Raw genomic sequence first — 12,642 nt, 5'->3', positions numbered from 1 at the left:
CACTTACGCAAGCCCCAGCCAGCCGTGCCTCGGGTAGTCATAACACGCAAAGGGTGGAGACATGCCAAGCTCTTATAGGTCAAACAAATGATCCGAGAGTAAAAGTGGAGCAGGCAGGAAAAGAGTAGATGTGTTTGAGGTAAAAAACCGTGCTGTGTTTTTTAATGACTTGATCTCAGGTTATTGGGGAAAAAGAACAAAAAAAAAAAAGAACACAACAGAGCAAACGTTCTCCCTGGTGTATTCCAGGAAAAAGACATTGACCCGCTATTGACATTTGTGTGTTTGAGGAGTTAAATGTTGCATTACGCAAAGGTCAGAGAAGAGAAACCGGTTGGAGGAAGAGATGGAGACTAAGCGGTCAAAGGTTTTTCCACTTGTTTTCTTTCTTTGGAGAAGCAGATGAAGTAAAGGTGTTGCTGGCCTTTGTGACAATGAGGAGTTCAAACAAACAAACAAAAAAGAATTTCTACTACGAAAACCTTTAAAGGCGCATACTTGAGCTGCAAAGGTGGAGAGAGGGAATGAAAAACAAGTCGCGTGAATATGGAAAAATGTGATCTTTATTCAATTATTCAACATATACTTAAAATATACATATTTACACACTTTGTACACTGAATATAACTCTCACATGTAACCGCTAGGGGCTGACGAAGCCTTCAGGTTGTGTCACAACTACATGATTCACAGTGCAATATGGAGATTGTGCACCCGTGTCAGTTTACTTTACACGTCATATGAGTGACTCACTCTACATATATAAAGCAACAAAAATCATAAATCTCTTAAATTACTTCCTTGTGAGGAACAATGCAAGTTGTCACTAGCCTCTTACAGTCTCCAGCAAACGAGAGGATAATTTCTTTTTTAGGATAAAGCTACTGTATGACCCGGAAATTGAAGGTTAATTATCACTCCTCAGACGTACCAGATTCAGTACCGTTGTCAAGACTATTGTATCAGAGTGAAGTAGACCTGGAAGTCTCCACTCTTTTGTCACAAACCAAATAATTTGAATGTCTCTTTTAGGCTTTGTACATCATGTCCCTGACAACAACAACAACAACAACAAAAAACGATCGAAAAAAGTTAAAAAAAAGTAGTAAAGAAGTGAACTGGTCTGAAGAAATTCCTTGAGTCAAGGTCAGAGTCAGTTTCTACTGACAGGTTTAAGCGCTGACTCATCAACAGACATTGTATATTGCCAGACTGCGACCAACTCAGTCTCTTTCGGTTTACGAAGCCCAGCAAATGCGGGCGCAACTATCCGGCTTTGTTTGATCACTGACGTGACGTTCCAAAGACACTCGAAAGAACAGGTTTGACCACTTCACAGAGAAATTTATATTTTTTAATGCAACGTGGCACTTTCTGTTTCTGACTACCGTGACAACTTAGTGTTGGGTGATAAGACTTATTCCTAAAAACCGAAGCACTGGCATTGGCCAGTTTTTTGGTATCCGGGTGTACCAAGGTTTCAAAAAGTTACGATTTTAATCACCTGTCATTAAGTTCCTACGGATTGAAATCCTCTTGAGAGAAAGTACCAGAGTGGGTAGAGTTTTCTCCGGTTATAATAGCATATAGCAGGGCAGTAAAGCCCTCGCCTACTTCTGCTCACGTTTTTGGCTCAGCTAACCAAAAGAAGGCTGCTTCACGTTCTTACAAAAAGAGAAAATTTGCCTGCTTGGAAATATTTTTAGCCTTGAAACAACAGCAAGCCACGCTGCTTGACCTAACAGAGAGGCAGCCGCTGCTCTGACAAAGCAATGATGTTTTAAAAGTACAATGGGCCAGCTAAGAGCTGCACAGCAAATAGCCAGCTAATGTGAATTAGCCAGCAGCAAAATGGGTAATTTCATAGACAATAAGCACTTTAAATTCAACTAAATTCAACCTGTCTTTCCAAATAGCAATAACGGTGCTTTCCTTTTTTAGATCATGTCGATTGACAGATTACTTGATTGAGGTTTTACCTAAATACACAGAAATTCAAACCAGCGTTTTAGCGTGAGAATTTCATACTGGCCCGTGCCCAGCTGTGGCTGCACCAGCTACATGGTCAGAGCGGACATTTCCTCACTCGGTGCAACTGTTTTACACACACACACACACACTATATATATATATATATATATATATATATATATATATATATATATATATATATATATATATATATATATATATATATATATATATATATATATATATATATATATATATATGACCACAAACAAGATAAAACCTCCACTCTATCGGCTATTTACAAGAACTTCTTTCAGAACTGGTGTCACTATTATTTGCTGACTGAGCGTGACAAGTCTTACACCAGCAACATCCTGCCTTTCTCAACCTTCTGCACATGGTGTGAGATTTGTAAATGATCTCCGCTCGCTCAGACATCGCCAGATTGGCAGTGAGACACCTCCGTAGTGTCACGCTGAGTGTGACACACGAGTCCCTTGCTAAACCATCTTTCCTACTTTGTGTCACTGTCTGCTCGAGGACGTCGGGCTGGAGCTCAAACCGTCCTCGAGTCAGCTATTGAGTCAGCCGCAGCCTGGCCAGAGAGTGAGAGGAACAACAGCCCTGGCCATCGCAGTTAAGATTCAGCTAATGCTTTGTGAAGGTGCATGAATGCGAGAGAGAGAGAGGTTTAAAATTCATGTGATACACTCACAGAAGCCTGCAGAGAATATTCTTTTAAAAACGATCTGACAAATTCTGAATCATTGTGATTTCTTTTAGCACCAACTATTGTTTTAAAATGCACAACTGCACAATGAATGACCATTGTAAGCAATGCCCTTAGCAAAGTAACACATACAAGACATGGGAATACAGTACAGTGAGTTTCTGTAGAAAGCTTGAGGTTGTATGTACACGTACCAGTACACAAACAGGTTTCTAAAAAGTGCCAATGTACAAAAACGACAACGATGGCGACTCCCCTAAGAGATCTGTTTTGGTCTCTTAGTCAGGCTCTCAGCCGCGTCTGTCAGCAGAACAGGTCGTCGTTCTCCTCCACTTCAAAGGATGGCACTGTCTGTTCCGCCGAGTTCACCTCCTGCTCACCCGACGCTACATCCTGGGGCGACGGCGGCAAGTGGAACCACGGATGAGCAAGCAGCTCGGCCGCCGTTAGTCTCTCTGAAGGCTCTTTCCTCAGCAGGCTCTGGAGCAAACACTTGGCCTTTGGCGACAAGCCTTCTGGCAAGCAGCAGTGGCCCCTGCGGATTTTGGAAAACAGAGTGGCCGGGTCCGGGTCGTGGAACGGGTAGCGACCCACCAACATGGTGTACAGCATGACCCCCAGGCTCCACATGTCAGCCATCCTGCCGGAGTACGGCGTTGAGCCGCTGAGGATCTCAGGGCTGACGTAGGCAGGGCACCCGTGGGTGTCTGACATAGAGTCTCTGTTGGGATCCTCCAGGATGCGGCAGTCCTCGAGGCTCTCTAGTCTCACGTGTGTCCTGTAGGAACAAATTTGAGAAATCGTTAGAACTCAGACGCCAAGACCCCGTTCTGTTTAAACCTACAGCAAGATCAGGGAGCTTTAGTTATTATGTGTTATGACATCTTCTGTTTAGCCTTAATCTGCGCAGCAACAGATGGGCAGACAGTCTAGATACTAGCAGCACACATATTTGCATACCATCCTCCAGTGACCTCACTCTGACCCAAGACCGACTGAGCGACTCTTGTTTAAGAATCAGAGCTGCCTAAGCAAATTTCCAGTAACTTCCTGGCACTAGCCCGGTCACATAAACACTCATATAAATATAAAACTGCAGCACTCTCCTCCTTCCTTACTCACACCCTGCTAGCTATATTTAGGCATGTAAATGACGGGACATGAATTTAGTCCTGGAGCAGAGCAACTGGGGGCTGGAGATTTTCTACTCTGTTTCAACCCCAGGAAAGACTTCAAGACTTTTAAATCTCAGTGCACGGATACTCTTATAAATGAATAGCGATCCGATATTTAAAAAAAAGTGTCTGCATCATCTGCAAGAATCTAATCAGTAACTAATACCAATGCTCCACACACAGTTGCTGATGAGGTTGACAATACTTACACTAACTACAGCACGGCTAAAGCAGTTCTGGGCCGAAAATGCTCAGACCCACGTAAGCACAGGCTGTTTGAAGAAAAGCATGTGTATCAATAAAATAAACTAGTTCGACGCGCGGCTTTTAGCGTGAGCATCTTTCCATTTTCAGGGGAAACAAAACGTCATCATCCCAGGGATGACTAGGCAACGTTTTCAAAGCATGAATCGATTTTTGTCAAGCGAAAATGACAGAGTCACAAAGCATTTTCTATTTAGCGCAAAATCTGGGCAACCCCTTCAGCGGTAATAAAAGAGCAGCTGAGGAGAAAAACAGATCACCACGGAAAGCGTGACAGCCAGAAGGACCGGAGCGGAGAGCAAATGATATTCAAGCAGCCAGATAGTGGAGGAGATAAGTCGGTGGAGGAGAAAGAGGGATGGAGGCAGAAAGAGAATCAGAACAGAGAGAGTTAAAGGAGTGGAGAGAGTGAGTCATCCCCCTCTGTTGAGAGAACATATCTTCTCTCCTCTCTCCGGCTACGTCTCGAGCCCAGGCTATCTGCACCTGGGTCCCACACTGGCGGCGCCAGCCATGCCATAATTACCCTCAAATGGCTGTTGCCACATCAGTGACGCACGGAGAGGAGGGCTGGTCCGGCAGTCAAGCTCTGCATGCTTCTCAGCACTATTCACCTTCCCTAAACTGACTCCTCCATCTGCATTCTGTTTTTCCGTATCTGCATGTGAGCGTGCGTCCGCTTGTGCTTGTGTGTGTCAATGAGGACAGCATTCGTCAGATTGTTGTGAATTTTTTTCGTGACTCTGGCTGGAAAGCAGCTTTGTCGACCAGTGCATTGCATCACAGCTTATGTATCAGGGCTCCGAAGGTGTCGAACTGTAGATTTTACAGAAATGTTCAAAGGAAAGAGTGAGATCATACAGATTCGTACAACACTTGTATGTCTGTGGATGTTTGGAAGAATGTTTTCTCGAAGTATATGTCGCAGAGATGACATATACCTTGCCCAAGTTCTTAAGGTGTGAGTGTGTTTGAGGTTTTTTGGTAAGAAAATCGCCGGCGCAAGAACGCATCGCAGCTTCTTTATTCGTAATTTAGCTCAAACCTCAGCATGTATGAACAAACACCTAAGGTGGAGAAAAAAGAGCTGTGCAGCCCTCCCTCCTCTTCTCCTCTGCACATATACACTGTGACTCATCACTCTGCAGCGGTATAGCTATTAGAGGGGCACAAGCTGCTTCGACTCCTCTCAGTGGTTCCCCGCTCTTATTCATCCACTCTGACCCCGCTGACCCTGAGGTTACGGCTGGAGACGCTCATCGACGATAATTCTTCATGGAAATGTGTGTTTGGGAACGTCGGTGGAAGAGCGAAATAAGCCGGTGCTTCTAAGAAACAGTGTCACAGGAGGGTTAAAAGATGCAACAAATAATTTAGTTGGAAAATGTTTTGAGTGATTTCCTGAACGGAACGTAGCACCCACAAGTAAAAGCATATGTGTGGGTTGAGTGTGTGTGTGTGGGAGCCGGTTCAAAGCATCAGAACTACTCCTCCGTGCATGAAAAGTGCGTGTGAATGAAACCCAGTCGGAGCCATCGGCTCTCCTGCGGCGCAGCTATGATGTAATTTATTAATAAATAATAAGCAATAAATGTTTTCGAATGCGACGGCCTGCAGAAGGGTACGATCGTCTCATTCAGCAGCCTCGTCTCACGGCTCTGCCAAAACCGCCGCCCACCACATTCACACATGCAGGCACATACACATGCAAAACAAACAGAACGCGAGCACACAAAGGGACACGTCGCAGGCGAGGACGGGAGGCAGACAGAGAAGGCGAAAATCTGGGAAGCTGAGCAGTCTGCCTCCACAAGTACAGAACCTCCTACTCTATCTGTTCCCACATCCAGATCCGAACACACGGATCTGTGTGTATCAGCTGCTGCCGTGCTGGCCGTGGGCTTTCACTGGCATGTGCCACTACACTGCAGCCATTCAGGTTTAATACCATTCAAACAAAATAACCTCACTGTTACATCAAAATTACAATAAATAAATAAATAAGAAATGTGCTTGAGCAAATTTCCAGTGTGGAAAGGAGGAACGTTGCGCAGCGTAAGTGCGCCGTATTCTTTTTTTTTTTTTTTACTTTCTTGAAGGAGGAAAGTGTACAATATAGAGCCATCTATTGGTGAATTTGCAGATTACAGCCAACTCAGCTATTGGTTTGCTTTAAAAATTTGGACCCGTCACTTTAATGTAGTCATGAACCATACGAAAAGGTTTACCGGTTGTCAGCTCTAATTCACTTGGGTGAGAAATTAGACATGCAAAGTAATATTCCTTATTGGAAATCAGGGAAAAATATAAACTGGCTCTTTCTTTGAGCATGGAAAAAAGGTTAAACATAGTTTCTGAGTTTAGTGCCATCTTCAGCTTAAATCAAAGACTTTCCCTGGCCAGGGGCCGATCAGAGTGGATTTACACTAAATAAAGACACCATGAGAGTATTAAGGGAGTTAGGACATCAGCTGCTTTTAACATGCTAACAGAGCTTCCTTTCTAACACCTGCACTGCCCTGTTAATCTCCCCACATAGTCAACCTAAAACAGCCTCCTGTCCAGTTGATCTCACCTTTTCTCATCCGCAAAGACAAACTTGCGCAGCTTGAGGTCGCCGAGCACGATGCCCGCCTGGTGGCAGTGTGCCACGGCCAGGACCACCTGACGGAACAGTCTGCGGGCCTGCTCCTCGTCCAGGCGCCTGCAGCTCTTCACGAGGGTGTGCATGTCCCCAAAGTCCTTGTCCAGGAAGACGTAGGCCTTGCGCTCCCCCAGGATGATGTCCCTGATGCCAGCCACGTTCCTGTGAGGCGGCAGAACGCCGTAGGCTCTGATCTTCTCCTGGTACACCCCCATGTCGAACACCTGGCAGAGGGATCGGAGAACGAGGAAGAGGGGCAGAGATACAGGGTGGGAAGGTCAGAGAAAAGTGGAGAGAGTGGGATAGTTATCATGTGAGGTATGCAAATATAGTGGTGAATTTATAAAGCAAAGCAAAACAAAAAAAAAAGAACAGGATATCTACAGAGTTTCACAAAAGGGTGTCAAAAGAAGCAGTAGTGTGTCATCATGCTGTGGGCTAATGGACGCACTGGACACCTTTATACATTAGCTGAAATTACAGCCAACTCATGCATGAGGCTATTTTTTTCTTAGAATTGAAGAGTCAAAACGAAAATCATTTGCCATGAGTTGAAACATTTTCCTTTATTTATATTTCTATGTACTTTCATTTTCGTCCTTCCTGTTGCCCCTTTCAAAATAAGTCACTCACAAAAAGATCATGTATTAAAAAAAAGAGAGTTACAGCATTTTAAAATCAAAGACACTACATATTATTAAAGAAACAAAATACATGTTTGAACACATCAAGTCAGCTGATTAAAAACTTAAATGTCGTAGTCGTTTTTTTTTTTTTTTTTTACAGATAGGTTTTAAGTGCAACCATAACATGAAACTGTAGATTCTGTCATGACGTTTTGATTTGCCACAGCATGAATTTTTAGTGGTCCCCATTTTGCCCCCCCCCCGCCTCCCTCCTCACCCTCTTGCAAAACTTTTTAGATGCGCCTCTGCGAATGAGTCACTCAGACATGAAGCGATAAACTTTTATTAAACAACAAAGCCACACGCATCCACTGTACTCTATGCACAGTGGAAAAAGGGGTAGAGAGAGATAGAGAGAGAGAAAAAAGAAAACACACACACAAAAGTGGAGCAGCGCAGGGATATTTCCTTATCTGGGCAGATCCCTATCATCGCTTTCCATCTTTCCCATACATGTTTGCATTTCTGTGTGTTTGTCACAGGATGGCGTATTGCAGTGACGTCTATGCAAATACACCGAGTTGACAGACAGTATGGAGCTGTGGAGCTGAGGACGGGCAGAGAGAGTGCGTTTCCACAACACAAAGCAAGTCGGCGTGCCACTGTTTATTTGTTATTTATTTCAGCTGATCAAACGGCCTCATGAAGCCCCTCAAAAAAAAAAAAAAAAAAAAAAAAAAAACATTAAGCAACACCGCTGTTATTACGCAAAGTGTCAACAGATTTCGCGTGAGAATGACATTTGCTGAAAAAAAAAAAAAAGAAAAAAAGTGAGCTAAATACGGATAACATGTCAGACGGGGCGATTGAGCAACATCATTCATTGAAAGAAAATTGCACAATGCCCTGGATTGCGCATACCTTGCACAGCAGCTCATCGCCGGTGTCGGTGTTCATCGCGCCGTGGAGGCTCTCCCGGTCCGCCAGGGGCAGCAGCAGGAACGCTCCTATCCTGGACGGTCCCTGGTGGGTGGCGGGGACCGGGTTGGCTGCGGGGCTGACCGGGGAGCTGGGGGACGTGCCGAAGAGTCCCTGCGGGTCCCCCGAATCGGCGCTCAGCCTCGCGCATTTCGCCGGTGGCTGGTCATCCGAGTCCAGGCGCTTGTGGGCGACTCTGCGGATGCAGGGAGCCACCGGGCTGCTGCACTGCAAGTTCATCCTGAAGGGCCGATTCACCATTTAGGACAAAATTGAGAATCAGAAAGAGAAGAGGGAGTCCACTTGTTCCAAGATGCGTCCTAGCAGAATACGTCAACTGTGCGCTCCATTTCTTCCCGTCGGAGACTTCTCAGACCAGACCAGTAAATCCAACGTCCTGCTCTGCGTGCCGCTTCAGAGGTACTTTCAGTGAGGAGGGAGAGAGGGGGAAAAAAATCCAATCCTGAAAAGCTCCGACAGAGAAAGAAGGGAAAAGACAGACAGACAAAGAGAGGGAGAGAGAGAGAGAGAGAGAGGGAAAAAAGAGACCGCCTCACTCGCAGAGGTTGAGAGTGAGTGCGCTCCACTGATGTTGAGCTCAAACACTCCGCCCGACCAGTCCAGCCTCCTGGTGACACAAGCGTTGAGCAATCCAGTAACAGCACAGACTCCAGCTCAGCCCGTCTGTGTGATGATTCTGCCCACTGTTACCTTCCAGCTTATGTATTTAAAAAAATAAAAAAGAAAGAAAAGAAAGAAGAAAAGAAAGGCGCTCCAAGCGGGCATGAGGCAGAGGGAGTTTTAACAGGGCGCTGCGAGTCTCCACATTCCTGCTCACTTCTGAGATTGCGCTGATACAACAAGAACCGGAGCAGCTGCCAGGAATGAGGAGATCATGTGTCAGTCAACCTTATCATGCCTACATCATTAAGCAGGCTCCTAGACAATAATTAACCATCTCTAACTTGTTGTCTGACTCAGGCGTTTCGTAATATTCTGCTCTTACATCGCTATGTTGTACTTGTATTTTAGATTTTTTTTTTCCTCCTCTTAGGTACAAACACCACCAGCTTCGGCTTTTAGCTCACCACGCACGGTGCCACGTTTCGTATCCCTCGCCTTATGCAGTCAGTGGGGAGTGGATAATAATAATAATGATAATAATAATAATTATTATAATAATCATAACACTTGCCTGAAGCGTGACTGGTTGATGACGATTCGGATTTAATTTGATGAGTCAAACTTCCAAATAAAAAAAGTTTGAGCTGCATTTGGTCATCCCCAATTCCCAAGGCAAATAACAACGTTTAAAAGATTAATGTATAAAACAAAAACAAACAAACAAGCAAACAAACAAAAAACAACAACAAATGAAAATCTACAACAGATACAACATAAGTTCATCATCTTATCATCGGTTTAACAACTTGTGGGGGAAACAAAATGTGCTGCAGTCTCACAGGCGTGAGGGATTCTGGGAGATCCTTCTCGGTTCCCCTCACTATCCTCTGCAGGGCCTTCCTGTCAGTCACATTGATGCTTGAGCGCCACGCTGAGATGCAGCACATCAACACACCCCAAACCACCGCTGAGGGTGTTTGCAGAAGAAAATAGAAAGGCAAACCCAACACCACATTTTGCAAGCACAACAATTCAGAAACACACGCAACTTCAACATAAAACCAATAACATACCGGGAACCTTTCAAACGGCAATCAAACCACATGATAAAAAACAACAACATAAAAATAAAATAAAAAATAAGAAAAAAAGAAACACACAATGACGAGGAAACCCGTACTGGTTTACAAAGCACACAACAAAACTGCCACCGCAAAATTCTGAACACACCATGTCATTTCAGATAGAAGGAAGGGATGTGATTTACTTTTTGTCATGACACAGAAAGTCCCTGGCAACAGGTCAGTGGTCATTCCTGCTGTCGTAAAGCTCTCAGCGGCGTCCCTGTTGAACCTTTCTTTTTACTGGTTTTGAAGGAACGGAGAAGAAAAGAAAGCCGCGGGGGCTTCAACAAAGGACTGCGACTTGCTGTTCTTCTTCATATAAATCACAATTCATACTGTAAAAAAAAAATTACAACGTATCTGTGCGCTCAAAGTGTTGGTGTCTGCCTTGCATTTTGTTTTCTGCTGCCGGTGTGCTTTGTTGTAATTTTTGAACTTCCAAGCCCCTGCGGAGCCTCAGGTGTGGACTAAACACACGGCTTAACTCTGCATCCTGTGTGATACAGTATTTTCCCATGCAGGGCCTGTTTGTTATGTGAACATGACTCACCCCCATAAAACTGCAGCAGCGCTGGGCTATAAGCATTCACATATAAAGTATGCCACCGTGGCTCGGTAAACAACACCAACTGTAAGCAATCTGAAGTTAATATGACTGCAAAAAATACCACCGAGGAGAGGAGAGGAGAGACAGATATGCAATCTGTGTTCAGCTGATGCAACATTCTCGAGAAAATATAATAAGTGAGCTATGGGCTATTGCTTCAGAGGGTGAGAGCCGGAGACTGCAGGGGTGAAGAGCAGATAGAATATAAAGTCAGATTGAAAACATTCCCGTGAAGGAGACCGTCGAAGACGGCAGCATATGAAGTGATTAGCAACGTGGACAATGATGTGTTTTGTCGGGGTGTGATACACACGGCGTGACTGCATGTGTGTGTTGTGCAAGAGTTCTCTCCCCCCCCTGCCCCCCTTCTCCACTGCTTGATGTTGAACAAGCACAGTCGCTGTGGCAGAGGCTTGCTGAGCGTTCTCCGAAACGCACCAGCTGGCCTCTCTGGGTGTGTGTGTGTGAGTGTGTGTGTGTGTGTGCCTGCACTTTCTAACAGCTCCTCCTTCCAAACAGAAGCTTGCCACTTCAGAAATGTCTCTCTTTACATTTTGCAGCCTGGTTCCTTTGCTCTAGGAGGTCACACACTTAACCAGGTCACAGCAGCTGGGTCCTGCTTGACTCAGAAAGGTCAGAGAAACCTGTTCCCGCAGGCTGGCCAAACATGGGATGAGCCGCAGATTCCACAGGAATGATGGCTGTTATTTTTAGGTCTCGCATTCTTTCTTTGTGCAGTGGTCGTCCTACGATACCAAAAAAACCTGAAGGTGACTCACCAGGCTGATTGATGTATGTGTTTGTGTGTGTGTGTGTGCGTGCGCGTGTGTGTGTGTGTCGGTGAGCAAGTGTGTTTGTCATGCAGCAGAGCAGGCACAGGAACAGGTTTCCTGATGTCTTTTTTTTTCTTTTTCTTTTAAAGTCCCAAACAACAGCTTGAACAGTCGTCATTGTAGCAGCAGCAGCAGCGGTTCTCAGGCCGAAAGGGTCATTGTTGTCTGACATCAAAGAAAGGATGTGTGACTGTAGTTTGTTTCAGTGTGACACAGAGTTCAGGTGTTCACAGGAAGAATCGGCTTGTTTGTGTTGGCTGTGATTAAGGAAGGTTTTCCAAGACTCCACGCAGTGACAGTTTGTAAGGGTGTAACCAAAATATATAGACATTAAGACGACGCAATGTTTAATGATAAAGTAAAGTCTGTTTCCTAACACTGTAGGTGCAGGAGCTCACGGGGTGACTTTTGGACTCTCTTTCACCTTTAAGCGTCTTTACTCTTTCTGGCATAGATTCGACAAGATTGACGAAACTTTCGACAGAAATTTGGATCTGTGTTGACCAGAGAGCATCACACAGTTTTGTGCAGATTTGTCGGCTGCACACTGATGATATGAATCACCCCTTCCACCACATCCCGAAGGAGCTCTGTCGGCTTAAGATCTGGTGAGGTCGTTGGAATACAATACAACAATGCTCTGGTAGGGTGTGGGTTTTTTTACACAATACTCAAAAACCCAAAGTTTGCCAAGATAATTTATCCAACACCACAATACCCCCCACCGTCAGCTTCAACTGTTGATCAAGGCAGGATGGATCCATGCTTTAATGTGGCTTACACCAGATTTGGACCCTAACATCTGAAAGTTGGAGCTGAAATTGAGATTCAGCAGACAGATGTTTTACATCCTCAATTTCCTACTTTTAAATCACCTGCATTGTAGCACTTTGGACCTAAGAAAGAGTGACAAATTAAGCACAACCGCTTTGGGAATGCACAGAACATAGCTAGTCGTTAGCCGTAAACAGTTTCAAAGTTGTTTCTGCTTTATAGTACTAAACGAGCAACTAGTTCAGAGATTTTCCTTTAATTTGAACTGCATCTGGTAATTGTAGCATACTTA

At 44.7% G+C, this 12,642-nt stretch overlaps 1 protein-coding gene across 1 annotated transcript; it reads right to left on the bottom strand.

Annotated features, from left to right (window-relative positions):
* Positions 1-545: 545 nt before the first annotated feature.
* Positions 546-9,502, bottom strand: trib1 (tribbles pseudokinase 1). The gene is made up of 3 exons (XM_008421965.3): positions 8,332-9,502; positions 6,716-7,008; positions 546-3,479 (listed from the first exon to the last, which is right to left on the bottom strand). The coding sequence occupies exons 1-3, from the start codon at positions 8,647-8,649 to the stop codon at positions 3,005-3,007; spliced, it is 1,086 nt and encodes a 361-aa protein (XP_008420187.1). The 5' UTR covers positions 8,650-9,502; the 3' UTR covers positions 546-3,004.
* Between the last annotated feature and the right edge of the window lie 3,140 nt (positions 9,503-12,642).

Source organism: Poecilia reticulata, chromosome 11 (assembly GCF_904066995.2).
Source record: "Poecilia reticulata chromosome 11, P_reticulata-male-v2, whole genome shotgun sequence".
Taxonomy (NCBI): Eukaryota; Metazoa; Chordata; class Actinopteri; order Cyprinodontiformes; family Poeciliidae; genus Poecilia; species Poecilia reticulata.
The sequence above is the reverse complement of the archived record's forward strand: the minus strand, read 5'-3'. Positions and strand labels throughout refer to the sequence as shown.

Bases quoted from the DNA above. Each gene is read 5' to 3' on its own strand.
- trib1 (XM_008421965.3), bottom strand. From the start codon at position 8,649: ATGGTGAATCGGCCCTTCAGGATGAACTTGCAGTGCAGCAGCCCGGTG. The intron at 7,009-8,331 runs GTATGCGCAATC...TCCCTCTGCCAG, and splicing joins GCGATGAGCTGCTGTGCAAG to GTGTTCGACATGGGGGTGTA. The intron at 3,480-6,715 runs GTGAGATCAACT...TTGTTCCTACAG, and splicing joins GTCTTTGCGGATGAGAAAAG to GACACACGTGAGACTAGAGA.